We start from the raw sequence: 13,497 nt of genomic DNA on the forward strand, positions 1-13,497 counted from the left end.
ACCTAAACACTCACTGGCCACCTTCAGGGAATTCCTTACATTCACTTTGGCCTCAGCATCCTTCTCCATGTCTCTCCCTAGAAACATCAACCTTTCAGCAGAAAAGAGGACAGTCATACACAGCCTCAAAACAGATACTGACCTAATGATTCTATCTGCAGACAAAGGTTCCACCACTCCAACATAACCTCCAATCCCTGCTTAAAGCCTTGGGCCCTTCTCATAACTTGTCCCCTGAATCCATTTTCCTACTCACCCCTATGACACCCAGCACACTCACCTTCAACATGTCCCCCAAAATCCACAAACCAAACAATCCTGGATGACCTATTGTAGCTCATTATACTGCTCTCACCTCCACCCCATTGCCCAAAATCTAGCCTGCCCCCCCCCCCCTCCCCGCTTCCTTTACCACTATCCTTTACCTTTTAGGTCCCTACTCAGCAGTGTTGATGCCGCTTCCCTATATACAGACATCCCTCATGCCCACTGGTCTTGGTGCTATTGCATACCACCTTTTCCATCATCATCCTTCAGACTTTACAGTCACTACCTCATTCCTCATACATCTTACTGGCCATATCCCACCACACAACTACTTCTCCTTTAAAGGAAAGCTATACAAACAAATCTGTGGCACAGCCACGGGCACCTGTGTGGCACCCTCCTATGCCAATCTGTTTATGGGCCATCTAAAGGAAATCTTCCTAATCTCCTGGAAACCCCAACCCTCGATCTGATTCAGGTTCACTGACGGTACCTTCACGAACTGGACACCCTATTACTCGTTCTTGCACAACCGCAACTCCACCTCTGCCATCCACTGCACTCGGTCCTTCCGAACCTGGTGTCCCACATTCCTGGATCTGGCCACCTCCACTCTGGTAGCTCCTTCCACACCTCTGTTCACATTAAACCCACCATCGACGAACAGCACCTGCACTTCGACAGCTGTCATCCGTTCCACACCAAAAACTTCTTCCCACACAGCCAGGGACAGCATCTCTGCAGTGACGACTCCATTTCTGAGTACACTTAAGGTCTCGAGAAGGCCTTCACAGACAGGTACTGTCCCTCCGACCTAGCCCGCAAACAGATTTCCCGTGCCGTATCCACACGTACTCCGAATCCTCCCGGCACCCCCGAGAACCGGCTAAAAACGAGTGCCCCCCCCCCCCCCCCCCCTGTAAGAAATTACCATCCGCGACTGGAACAGCCGAACCACATTCTTCGTCAGGGCTCTGATTCTCTATCACTGTGCCCTGATACGGGAGATGTGCTACCCGAGATCCTCGACATCCCTCCTAAAGTGACGTTCGGTCACCCACCCTATCTCCACAACATCCTTGTCCATCCCTACTATACCCCTATCCCTGGCCACAGGGATCGTATCCCTCTGGGAGAAACAGGAGCAAGACCTGCCCAATCCACCCACCCACCACTTCCCGTTTCCAGTCCTGTCATACGCTTATCTTACTCTCTCAGAGGGTGGGCCACCAGTGAAATCGGCCACACTGTGTACCGGCTCTGCCGCAATCATTCCGCAGCTCTCTATCTCGGTACAACTAGCGACCGGCCGTCCACCGGGACAAACGGCCACCGCCAAATTGTGGCTGAAAGCAAAGTGGACCACGACGTGCAGCCAAACACGACAGGCTCCATTTCGATGGCCGCTTCACGACCTGGGCCACCCGGATCCTCCCTCCTGTCACCCGCTTTTCTGAACTGTGCAGATGGGAGTTATCCCTACAACACACGCTCTGCTCCCAGAACCGTCTTGGCCTCGAACTACGGCAACCTCTTTTCACTTCTCTCCTTTTTGCTCCCCTTTCTTCCCATCCCCCACAGTCTTATGACATTGCACCAGGTAGCCTCTCTGCCACCTCTAGTCTACGTCTACATCTACATCTACATCCGTACTCCGCAAGCCACCTGACAGTGTGTGGCGGAGGGTACCTCGAGTACCTCTATCGGTTCTCCCTTCTATTCCAGTCTCGTATTGTTTGTGGAAAGAAGGATTGTCGGTATGCTTCTGTGTGAACTCTAATCTCTCTGATTTTATCCTCACAGTGTCTTCGCGAGATATACGTGGGAGGGAGCAATATACTGCTCGACTCTTCAGTGAAGGTATGTTCTCGAAACTTTAACAAAAGCCCGTACCGAGCTACTGAGCGTCTCTCCTGCAGAGTCTTCCACTGGAGTTTATCTATCATCTCCGTAACGCTTTCGCGATTACTAAATGATCCTGTAACGAAGCGCGCTGCTCTCTGTTGGATCTTCTCTATCTTTTCTATCAACCCTATCTGGTACAGTTCCCACACTGCTGAGCAGTATTCAAGCAGTGGGCAGTCCCTGCACACTCTGCAGGCAGCACTGTTTCCTCTCCCCTTACCCGTACCCTGCTGTCCCTATCCCTTTCCCGCTCCACTACAGCTTGATCCTCCCATTCGACGTGTTTCAACTCAGTTTCACACTGGCCCGAGCAGAAAGAGACAGCAGTCGTGTGTGCTCGCTCGTACAAATGTGTGCGTTTTTCTTTGCCGAAGAAGGATTTGGCAGAAGACTGTTAATGTGTAACAGTCTTTCTGTCGTGCCAGTCCGCAACTCGACAAGTCACCTTTACTGAGTAGCAATCTATCCTTTCCGTTACTGTCGACAGTCCAGTCTGTACTTTCTATTGCTTCGTACTTTGTTTCACCTCGACTCTGTCTCAATATAATGAAAAGGATGGTTGCCACTTACCATACAGTGAAGATGCCGAGTAGCAGAAAGACACGACAAACAGGCTGTCTCACAATTAGCTTTCGGCTGACGATGCCATTGTCAAAATTAGACAACATACGTACACAAGCACACAAAAATGCAACTCAAATACACGTGACCACGGTCTCTGGCAGCTGGAGCCAGACCGATCTCTGTCTCTTTCATTAGTAATATTTCCAACCGCGAAGCAAATAGTAATCGTTGTTCTTCAATTTCATTTGTTTGTGCAGCCTTGTACCTCAGTCTCCACTCGAGATTACCCAACTGTTCTATTATATTTAGGCACCGAATGCTGAAAATCACTGACACTCTAAATGTAAGTTTTATAGTGCTCACTTAAATATTCATTTGAGTTTTCACTTATTAAGAACTTTGATGCATTTTCTGAGAGACCAATACAAAGTTCTAAAATATTGGAGATCATTCACCAATATTTGAGGTCATTGCAAGACATCATCACATTTCCAATTACAGAATATCTGAGAACTTTCATAGAATTTCTAGAATGTGCTTATACAGATGAAGTTCATTTCAATATGTTGTGCATCTAAAAATACATTGCCAATATTCAAAATTTCACAACTGCTTCACTGATAAGGCATTTGGGGCATGCACAAAACTATACAACTTCTCAACAAATCAGTGTGCTTCTTCTACACAGTTTGTATGAAACTTCTTTATTTTTTTGCTAATATGTTTATCATTTTCAACTCATTCTATCATAATGATGGCACCAGCATTGAAGAAAATGACACATATTGCCTCCGTTTTCGGACTGTACATAAAATTACATTTCCCATCAACTGTAGCGATATCACTCGAGGATAAGGCCAGAATACTGAACGTCTATAGCTACTGTGATGTCAGCAGTCATAGTAAACCTGCAACAATGGAAAATAATTGTGTTTTCGACAAAATGTCTTTCTCTCACTATACAGTGGCCCACAATAATGCAACTGACAATGAGTGATTCTATCCAGAACCTGTAGCCTACTGTTCACGAATGTGAGTTAGACGTGTGAGAGACGTCATCTGCTCACGGGGAAGCGGAGGCTGGTCATGCAGAGCCGGCAGTAACCGCACCCGCATAGTTGCAAGACTGGGTTCTAGCTACTAAAGATCACTGATACTGCAGTTCCAGCACGAATGAGAACATTCTGCTAACTGTTGCAGTGTCGCAAGAGAGAATTTGGACAGCAATCGAGTGAGTGGGCACACGAGTGTCGTGCAACAGTCGCACCGAGTTAGCGACTAAACTGGTGTTAGCTTTTTCTTACACTACTAACAGAGTGTAAGAGACGGTACTGTTATGTGGTTCATTATTTGCAATTCAGGAACATTGTTAGATGAAAAAGCCAGTGTGACGCATCAGACGACACATTTCCGTAAGACTCTGCGAGCAAACAAATCGCAATAACCTCTATTAGCAAATGCGTTTTGACAGAACTCTTCAAAACGCCAAAATCTGAAGGAATTAGACACCTATTAGTGTGCAGCTCTTACACAAGCAGGAATTCCATTCAATAAGTGAGCCATCCGGGCTTCAAGGAATTTCTTGAAAAACACACAAAGATGTCAATGCCCGACGAGAGTACGTTAAGAAAAAACTAAACAGAGCCTGTTTACCGAGAAACCACACAAAGAATCGAGGAGGAAGTGTCTTTCTGCAACATGAGAATCATTGTGGATGAAACCGTTTTAGTTTTTCCCTTAGCAGGGGAGAAAGTTAAGCCCATGTTGTTAAAAATGTATCAGTTATGGACTTCTGCCAAAAGCTCTGGCCAACTGCTATCAAGTTTGAAACACTACTACTTGTGGTTACGGACCAGACTCCATACACTGTTTCAGCTATTACACAATTGAAACCTTTGTTTCCTACGCTGAAGCATGTGAGGTGCTCAGTTCGTGCCTTACGCAGGGTTTTGGAATCCACAAGGAGGTAACACGACATCGCAAACCAGTTCATCTCTGCCCTGAAGAAGACTCTACTGAAAGCTCAGAGTTGTGTTGTTGGAACCACTGGCTTGCCCCTTCCAAATTTTATGGTCATTACTCGTTGGGCGTGCTGCTATGTTGTGTGAGAATTTTCACAAAATTAGAGTTTGTGCTTTTATGGTTCCAGCCAACACAGATGCAATGTCCAAGGCACAGAAACTTCTGTTACCAGAGAAAATAGGCAATTTGCAAAGAGAACTTTATTACATCCATATAGCCGACTGTAGCTATTAAATGATTGGAAGAACAATGTCTGGAAAAAGGGGGGTGGGAGACAGATTTTTTACTTCCACAAGGGAGCAGTTAGATGGCTTTGCCAAAAACAAACTCGAGTCTAGTCTTCAGAAGAATCCCGACATTGAGGAATTCATCACATCTGTTGCCATTCCGAGTGAAGGGAAGGTTTGCCTCACACATTTCTGTGGATATTGAAAGAAGCTTTAGCATCTACAAAGATATTCCTTCTCCCTACAGAAACTGAATGACTTTTTAAAAACGTAGAGATGCTTAATGTCTTGATGTACAAAAGCTTCATGTTTTTTCCTTCTTTTGATGAGAGATAATTTGATGTACTTGTCTGAAATTCAATAAATTAGAATAAAAGAAAGAGAAATTGTTAAATTAATTGCAAAAACCAGCATCTTTTGTCCCTTTTTTTACCTTATTTGAGCATCTTTTCCTTTCTTTTTTCATCTGAAATTTGCACCTAAAATTTCAACCCTCTTGATACAAAATTAATATAGTTTCCTATAATCCAACTTGAGTGGATGAGCAAATTTTTAACCACCCTCAATATTTAAACATAGAAGTGGAGTGATGCTGTTGAGATTCTGGATAAACATATGCAGACTCTGCTTCATTACATTAGTGGTTATTGTGCGTGTAATTATACTTTAAAATAAATTTGAGTAATGTTAAGTATTCCTGATGACAAGAAAGTAATTTCACAAAGAGAAACGGTTTTATACACGCAACTGGCAGGTGTGACTTAAGTTTTTAATCTGTTGTCGGTGTTAGACATGTTGCTTACATTTATGTTGTCATAAGTTACATACCCGTAAAAAAAAAGAAGTGTTATTCCTGCCACAAAATAATTGAAGAAATATTTTGCAGCAGCAGAGCATATAGAAAATGCCAAATTATTTGCGACCACCATTATATAAAGAGCCATAGTGTAAAGTTTCTACTCATTGTATACTACTCCCTCAACGTATCACTGAACAGTTGTACAAAGGAAATAAATAATGCTTTGAAGAAGTACAACTTCAAAGACTGTATTAGATTCAAAATGTAATTTTCGTTGGTATTAGAAACTCATACGAAAACTGAAATTTACATCTGATTCCTGCTTTGTTAATAACTTTCTTATGTAAGAAGACTTTTACTGATAAAATTTCTTTATGTTTTGCAGTATGTATATGTAATGTGCTACTGTGTAGCGTGATTGAAGAAAATTCTTGAGAATTTTGGGTACACTGTTATTTCAAACAGTTTCAAAACTACAGAAAACATTTTTCGTGTGTAGACTGTATTCTGACTTGCTACATAATCATAGTGCTACTTTATATTTATGTGACTTTTCTGTCACATGTAAACTGTGTTTACATTTCAGATACTCAGTCACATACATCTATTAATTACAAAGTAATGGACACAATTCTACATTTTAGTGCGAGCTCCGACTAGTTGTACACTGCAACTTGACCGCCCGCGCCAATGCCACGGCAGCAAATGATGTGACCTTATCCCCAGGTGGCACTGACTCGTCACCACACTTTTTTGTCACTATTTTTACAAATTCTTTACAACTCAATTGTAAACGCACGTGCGAGCATGTGTGTTTGTCGATTCTTGTGTCCGTAATCTGTGTCAGTATTCTGCAAGTATGACTTAATAAACTGATGGTTCAGCAACAACACAGCTGTCAGCACCTACCTCCTTTGTTTTTCATGCACGTCACCTGTCACGAACACTTGCAGTGCCGAAACAGTAGATAACGGGTCGTACGAATAAAGTGAGTTGCGAGAAAATACTTCACCCGAGAATATTCTCAGTGCGAGTAAAAGCTGCAAAGTTCTGTCGAGGTTAAGTTTGATTGACCTTTTAGGAGTAATGGCAGAAATTATGTTGCTTGGAAGGCAAAACATGTTATACATATCCTGAAGGAAGAAACTTTAGAAGTTTATACTGGTTTAACAACAAAACCTTATTTGTCTGGCAAACTACCTTCCCGAAAACCGTGAAAGGAGAGGATGTGGCCAGCCTTTCAAACCAAAATTATCTCTTGTTAGAAAACTGACAGAGTTCTGGTTTGGAGTAAATGAAAATGTCAGGTAATCTTACGGTTTCATTTGCATAATGTGTTCATCGAACTTCAACAACAAATGTCAAAAATTTGATATCATTGTAAGAAAACGTATTTTCATACAATGTCCATAATCATCTTAATAATTTGTTGTCACACATAAAAGTAAACTCAGAATGTAGTGCAACTCTTCCAGAACACACTAATGGCAGTTTCCTATTTGTACACTGAATAGTTTGCCCATTTGAGCGAGTCGAACAGAATGTAACATTACGAGTGCGTTCTGTGCAGGACACGGCAGACGACAACCTTCTCGAGAAGGAGGGGGTTCCGAGAAGGAACTCCCTCGTTAGAGAATACGTTTCAAATTTTTGATTTGTACGAAATTCGTACAACCCAATATTCCAGTAATACAAAAATAGACACGTACTGACCGACATACAAAATATTGCCGGAAGCTGTAGCACAACACGGTACAGAGCTCCGACTACTTGCTACCTAAGCTGCAGATTGCTCACCGTTAGTACAAACGGTCACTCGTTTTTTGTCAGACCTAATACTGCACCCGATTGTAATTATTATCTGGTGCGATCGGTACACGTACCTGGGGGCCCTGTGGAGGTGGAGGCATCTGAGGTGCCGGCGGCATAAATCCCGGCATCGGTGGCGCCGGAGCGGCGACCGGGAATGGCGGCCGAGCTGGTACTGGAAACAGAAAACAGTTAAGTGTAGAAAAACTTACACAAAATCTTTGGCAGAAACGTTAATTAAAATATTTGCCAACATCTGCTACAAGTAAATTATTTTGACAACAGAGTACATGCAGACCCAGACAAAGTACGACTTCCTATAGACGACACTCCTACCCGTGTCGGTCTGCCAACGTAACTGCGGTAAAGGCTCACCGATTGTGTAACAGGTGGAATATGTCCGATCCCTGCCCACTCCGTTACGTCAAATATGGCCGAGAACTGTGTACGAGTGCGGGTCCCCCTCATCCGACTACACAATTCCCCCACTACCGCACCGCACTATCTGAGCAGGGAGATGGGAGAAAATGCGTATGTACCCCATTAGACAGAAGTGCATTCACATGACGAAGATTGAACAGCTCGCGTGTAGATCAGGTTTGTATTACACTGTTTAGTGCAAGAGAATATACTGACACAAATAGAATTAAAAATGGAAGTTGGGTTTGCAACTGCATTACACCAACAATATCCTGCAAACCAAATTGTTCCCTGTAAAATTCTTTTAACATTTAACCTTACATACAGAAAGAAAGAGAAAAACCAGTAGTCTCTATAACACTGCTTTAGGGATGGACGTTGTTCTTTGTCAGAAGTTGTCCCTTCCAGAATGCAATTTTCTCTTTAAATCCACTGATTTTTTCTGTCAAATCAGAAATAAGTTGCTTCTCACCTTTCGTCTTACCGAGGTGTTCAGAAGTGTGCTGTCGAGCCTATTAAAAATGCTAAGTCTGCAGTCCATTCCCAGATCTTCGAATTTTGTTTGCCACTTTCCTTTTCCATTTGTGAATTCAACGTATTAGGGCTAAAATTGAAAAATCAACCCGGGAATGCCTCTCAACTTAACTGATGTACGTCACTGTAAATATAGAACATCTCCATACTATTCATTCAATTCCATAAAAGATTGCCGACATAATAATCCGTGCAACTTACAAAAATTTACTATTTGTACCACCAATGCCACCGTTACTCGGTTCACGCCTCTCAATTTCACACAAAGCGCTTCCCGTGCACAAAACGACGAATCCCGTACGAATCACCTGTAGATCGTTGTAATTTTTTGCTTTTTCATCACCAACTAAATCTTAAAATTCTTCGTGCACTGTGTTGTAATGCTGTTTATAGTAAATTTGTAGTGCCTTACAATTATGTAACTCCACAGTAGACACTGAGAATTCTCTTACTTCTCTTCACAGACCGGAAGACGGTTCCTTTCCGAATGTACATAGCACTGTGACAGCTGTCCGACATCTGACGTCCCTCTAAACCGCGAACAAATCCAAAGACAAACAGTGTCGGCACTACGATTCTGTCGAGTGGACGAAATTTGTGCCGACCGAAAAATGCTGCACAGAATGTCAGAAGAAATGGTATCACATTTCACTGCTAAATGAAATGTCATACTGTACTGAACAGTTTTGAAAAGGACAGAGCAAAGCTGAGACGGAGCGAGTACTGCAGAGGAAGGCCGAGCCCCTGGCCACGGGAGGGCCGCCCACTGCGCACACGTCACATTTCACGCGGCACGGCCGACCCTGCCTCGCACTGTCTGGCCACAGTTACCTCCAGGACCTCACACTGTGCTCCCCTACAATTTTCTATTGTAGTATTTACTACATGTAGTGATACTCATTTCCTCCTACAATGCAGCACAAAACCTCTTTTCTTCCAATAAATTAAAGAAAAGAGTTCGAGGTCCTTCACCTCTTTCGAGACCTTCGGTGTTCTCTACCTGACAATACTCGAACAATTCTTCAAGTTTTACAGTAACACGTCACTTTTGCTAATGCCACACATTACCCCGTGTCTACTCGGTCGACAAATGACTATCACCTCAGTAAAGCTATTAGTTATTAACTAATTTATTCGGAATTGTAAACTGTCTGTAACACATACCGTTTGTACACTTACACTGGCCTCGACGGGCTTTGCACATTTCGGAAGCGAAAATATGACGGCAGATTCGTCGAGAGTCTGCTTCTTTCTGTCACAGAGACGGTACGGAACTGTCGTTCGTGGATATCGTACGGGATCGGTGTCCGACTGATACGCGCTCACAAATTGCACGTGAAGTAATACCTCACGAACAATATTTGCAACAGAAGGTGCAATGTAACTGTACCGAATGGAGAAGCTTTCTGTTATTTTTGTAGAGTGTGTTGACAATTCTCCGAACCCAGCAAAGGAGTAGTTGCATCTGAGAAGAGGTCTTCATCAAGAATAACTACACAGTTTGTCAGAGCACCGTGTCTAGATGTAACAGTTCACAGTTTACGAAGAACAGACCTCGCAATCTGAAGGTATAGGTGATTTTACACACACACACAGAAACAATCCCAATGTTAGGAAATATGTTATCTTGGTGCATACTGAAGTCTGTAGTTCTCCTCAACATTAAACACTGATGAATAAGTCCATGCTATCTGTTTTATTTTGAGACTAAAGTTGTTATGATGCGGTAGATGTGTCTTTTTGTGAAAACTAGCATTAACTGAAAAACTTTTAATAATTTTGGCGTTGAACCTCTTTTTTCCCAGTCTGCTTTAACAATACATGTTTTTGGGTAGGATCCGCCTTCAGCAAAACACAGTTTTGTTTTTGAACCCAAACATGTTTCACTGCAGTTGCAGCATCATCAGTGGGCTTTTATTTTAAGGCTGTTTAAGGTAAAGAATGTTCTTCACTGTTTGTATACATGTAACTATTAGTTTTTAAATCATAATTACAGATATTTGAAAAAAAAAATACATAAAATTATGAATTCATGCTTTTTTACCACATGCTCTGGTTTTTCTGATGTATTGTTTCTACAGTGACTGTTTTGTTCCACAGTTTGTCATCTGCAACCAGTTACACCTTAAAGTAGATAAATTGTTTAAGCCAAAATTATGATTTGAAAATTTTTATTTCTATGCCTGAAATTAATTAATTCAGTCTCTCAGTCTCTCTCTGTGTGTGTGTGTGTGTGTGTGTGTGTGGGGGGGGGGGGGGGGTGTCTCAGAGTTCTGTAGGTTGGTCTTGTCTAATACTTTGAGGGCAGAGAACAGAGTTCCACTGCAGGGAGCTGTGTATGCATTTATCACTCTTTTTCCTTCCACTATCTGATAATTTTCTTCAATTATTAGGATGTGTGTGTGTGTGTGTGTGTGTGTGTGTGTGTGTGTGGAGGGGGGGGCGGCACCTGTTGCTGCATTTTAGAATTTTCAGATCAGTATTGATGTTTGTTGGGTTATGTTTCTTGTCCATAACGTGTCCAGCAAATGTGGAATGACAGGTGTTACTTTTTAATGCTCTTCTGCGTTCTGTGTATCTGGTATTAAAGTTTCTGCTTGTCTGCCCTATATAAACTGATTTGCAGTCCTGACATCATCATCATCATCATCATCATCAGCCAATTCAATCATTAGATGATGTGGCCTCTTCGAGTCGTGGATTCAGGTAGGCTTTCAGCAGTCTTCTCCAAGTGGGACGGTCTTGGGCAGTTCTCTGCCAGGTGTTACCAGCGATCTTCTTGATGTCTTTGTCCCATCTGTCTGGTGGTCTTCCTCTAGGCCTCCGGTGCTCTCTCGGACTCCACTCCAGTACTAGCTTCGTCCACCTGTTGTCTTTTCTTCTTGCGACGTGGCCAGCCCACTGCCATTTCAAGGAACCTACTCTCTCTAAGATGTCATTAACCTTCGTCACAGACCGGATGTCATCTGCCCTTTTCCTGTCCTTTCTTGTATAGCCCAGCACTGATCTCTCCATGGCTCTCTGTGCTGTCCTAAGTTTCCCTTTTGTGAATGAGTTCAGTGTCCATGTCTCGCATCCGTACGTCATCACAGGAAGAATGCATTGATCAAATACTGCTTTCTTCAGATTTACTGGCATTTTTGATCTGAATACTTTTGAATTCTTCCCAAATGCTTGCCAACCAAGCTTGATGCGTCGATAGATTTCTGGTCTTATGTCTCCCTTCATATTTATAATCTGGCCAAGGTAGACATATTCACTGACCTCTTCTAGTAGACTGTCCTTGACTTTCACATCTCCAGCTGGGACCCATTTGTTGGATATTACTTTTGTTTTGGAAAGGTTCAAGTTCAAGCCAACCAGCTGACATTCCGATGCAAGATCTGTAACTAAGTTTTGGAGCTCTGCGAAGTCTTTGGCCAGTAAGGCAATATCATCAGCAAATCTCAAGTTGGTAAGCCTTCTTCCATTAATTCTGATTCCCTTACCTTCCCAGCTCAGCTTTGACATAGCCATTTCCAATACAGCAGAGAACAGTTTTGGGGAGATGGGATCGCCTTGCTTGACACCCCTCATGATGCGGAATTCTTTAGTTGATTCGCCGATGTTAACATAAGCTGAAGAATTCTCGTAGATTTTCCTGAGCACTTCAATGTATGCTGCTCCCACTCCTTGCTCACTCAAAGCTTGGAGGACAGCTACATGGCTAACGGAGTCAAATGCCTTTTCAAAGTCAACAAAGGCAATGCAGAGAGGCAGTTGGTATTCATTCGCTCTGCTTATCACTTCACTAACGGTCAGAATGTGGTCAATAGTGCTAAAATTGCTTCGGAATCCAGCTTTTTCTATAGGTTGGGCTAAGTCTAGGGTGGAACTAATTCGATTTAACAAGATCTTTGTAAAAATTTTGTACAAAATTGAGAGCAAGCTGATAGGACGGTAGTTTTTAATATTGTGAATACTTCCTTTCTTGTGTATCAAAATAATCTTAGCCTTGTTCCACGATAGTGGGATTGAAGCATAGTGCAGGCAGGAAGTAAATACTTTTGCCAAGTGATTTATTGTTACCTCTCCTGCCAGTTTGAGGATGTCAACGCTGAGCTCATCATCACCCGGCACTGTTCTCTTCTTCATGCTATCTAGAGCACACTTGACTTCCAATGGGAGTATATCTGGAACACTAGGTATATCATTTAAATTAGATACACTCAAATTTTCCCCTGTATTGCTATACAAATTGCTATAAAAGTCTCTGATGAACTTCAAAACCGCCTCCTTTTCAGTGATTCGACTGTCATTTCCATCGAGTGCGATAATCTGCTTTTTACCGATTGTGAGTTTGCGTTTGGCTGACTTTAAACTTGTCTTGTTCTCCAAGCTTGCTCGTAAGGTGTCTTCAGTGAATTTCTGTATGTCAGTTTTCATTTCTCTTCGCACTGCCTTACATAGTTCGGAGTACGCCACCATATCACGATCGGTTTGGATTTTCATTTCTCTCCTCTGTTGTAAAAGGGTTTCAGTTTTGGCACTGAATTTCTTTGGTTGTTTATTTTTTTGGCATAGGCCACCGACTTCTTGTGTACTTGAAACAATCATTTCCGCCAAATCACAATCTTTAGTTACGTGGAACTTGCTTTGGAGGACTTCATGGAATTTCGAGGAATGTTCTTCCAGGTTTTTGAGGTTGATTACCCTTCTCTTCCCTTTCATAAGTTTACTCCTTTCATTTCTTACATTGAGTTCGACCCTTGCTCTCACAAGACGGTGATCACTGCCAGTGTTGAACTGATTTAGCACTGATACGTCTTTTACAATCTGCGGAATATTTGACAGAATAAAGTCTATCTCATTTTTGACACTGAAATTTGGGCTCCTCCAAGTCCATTTTCGGTCAGGGTGCTTCTTAAAGAACGTATTCATGATGGACATACTGGTGTACTCAGCGAACTG

At 42.5% G+C, this 13,497-nt stretch overlaps 1 protein-coding gene across 2 annotated transcripts in view; it reads right to left on the bottom strand.

The window, feature by feature from the left end:
- The window catches only part of LOC126109400 (splicing factor 3A subunit 1), a 74,520-nt gene that overhangs the window by 12,365 nt on the left and 48,658 nt on the right, over nt 1-13,497 (bottom strand). For both annotated transcript variants that reach the window (XM_049914429.1, XM_049914430.1), the window contains exon 12: nt 7,668-7,768. In XM_049914429.1, coding sequence (XP_049770386.1) covers nt 7,668-7,768 — 101 coding nt within the window. The remainder of the gene's footprint in view (nt 1-7,667; nt 7,769-13,497) is intronic.

Source organism: Schistocerca cancellata, chromosome 12 (assembly GCF_023864275.1).
Source record: "Schistocerca cancellata isolate TAMUIC-IGC-003103 chromosome 12, iqSchCanc2.1, whole genome shotgun sequence".
Taxonomy (NCBI): Eukaryota; Metazoa; Arthropoda; class Insecta; order Orthoptera; family Acrididae; genus Schistocerca; species Schistocerca cancellata.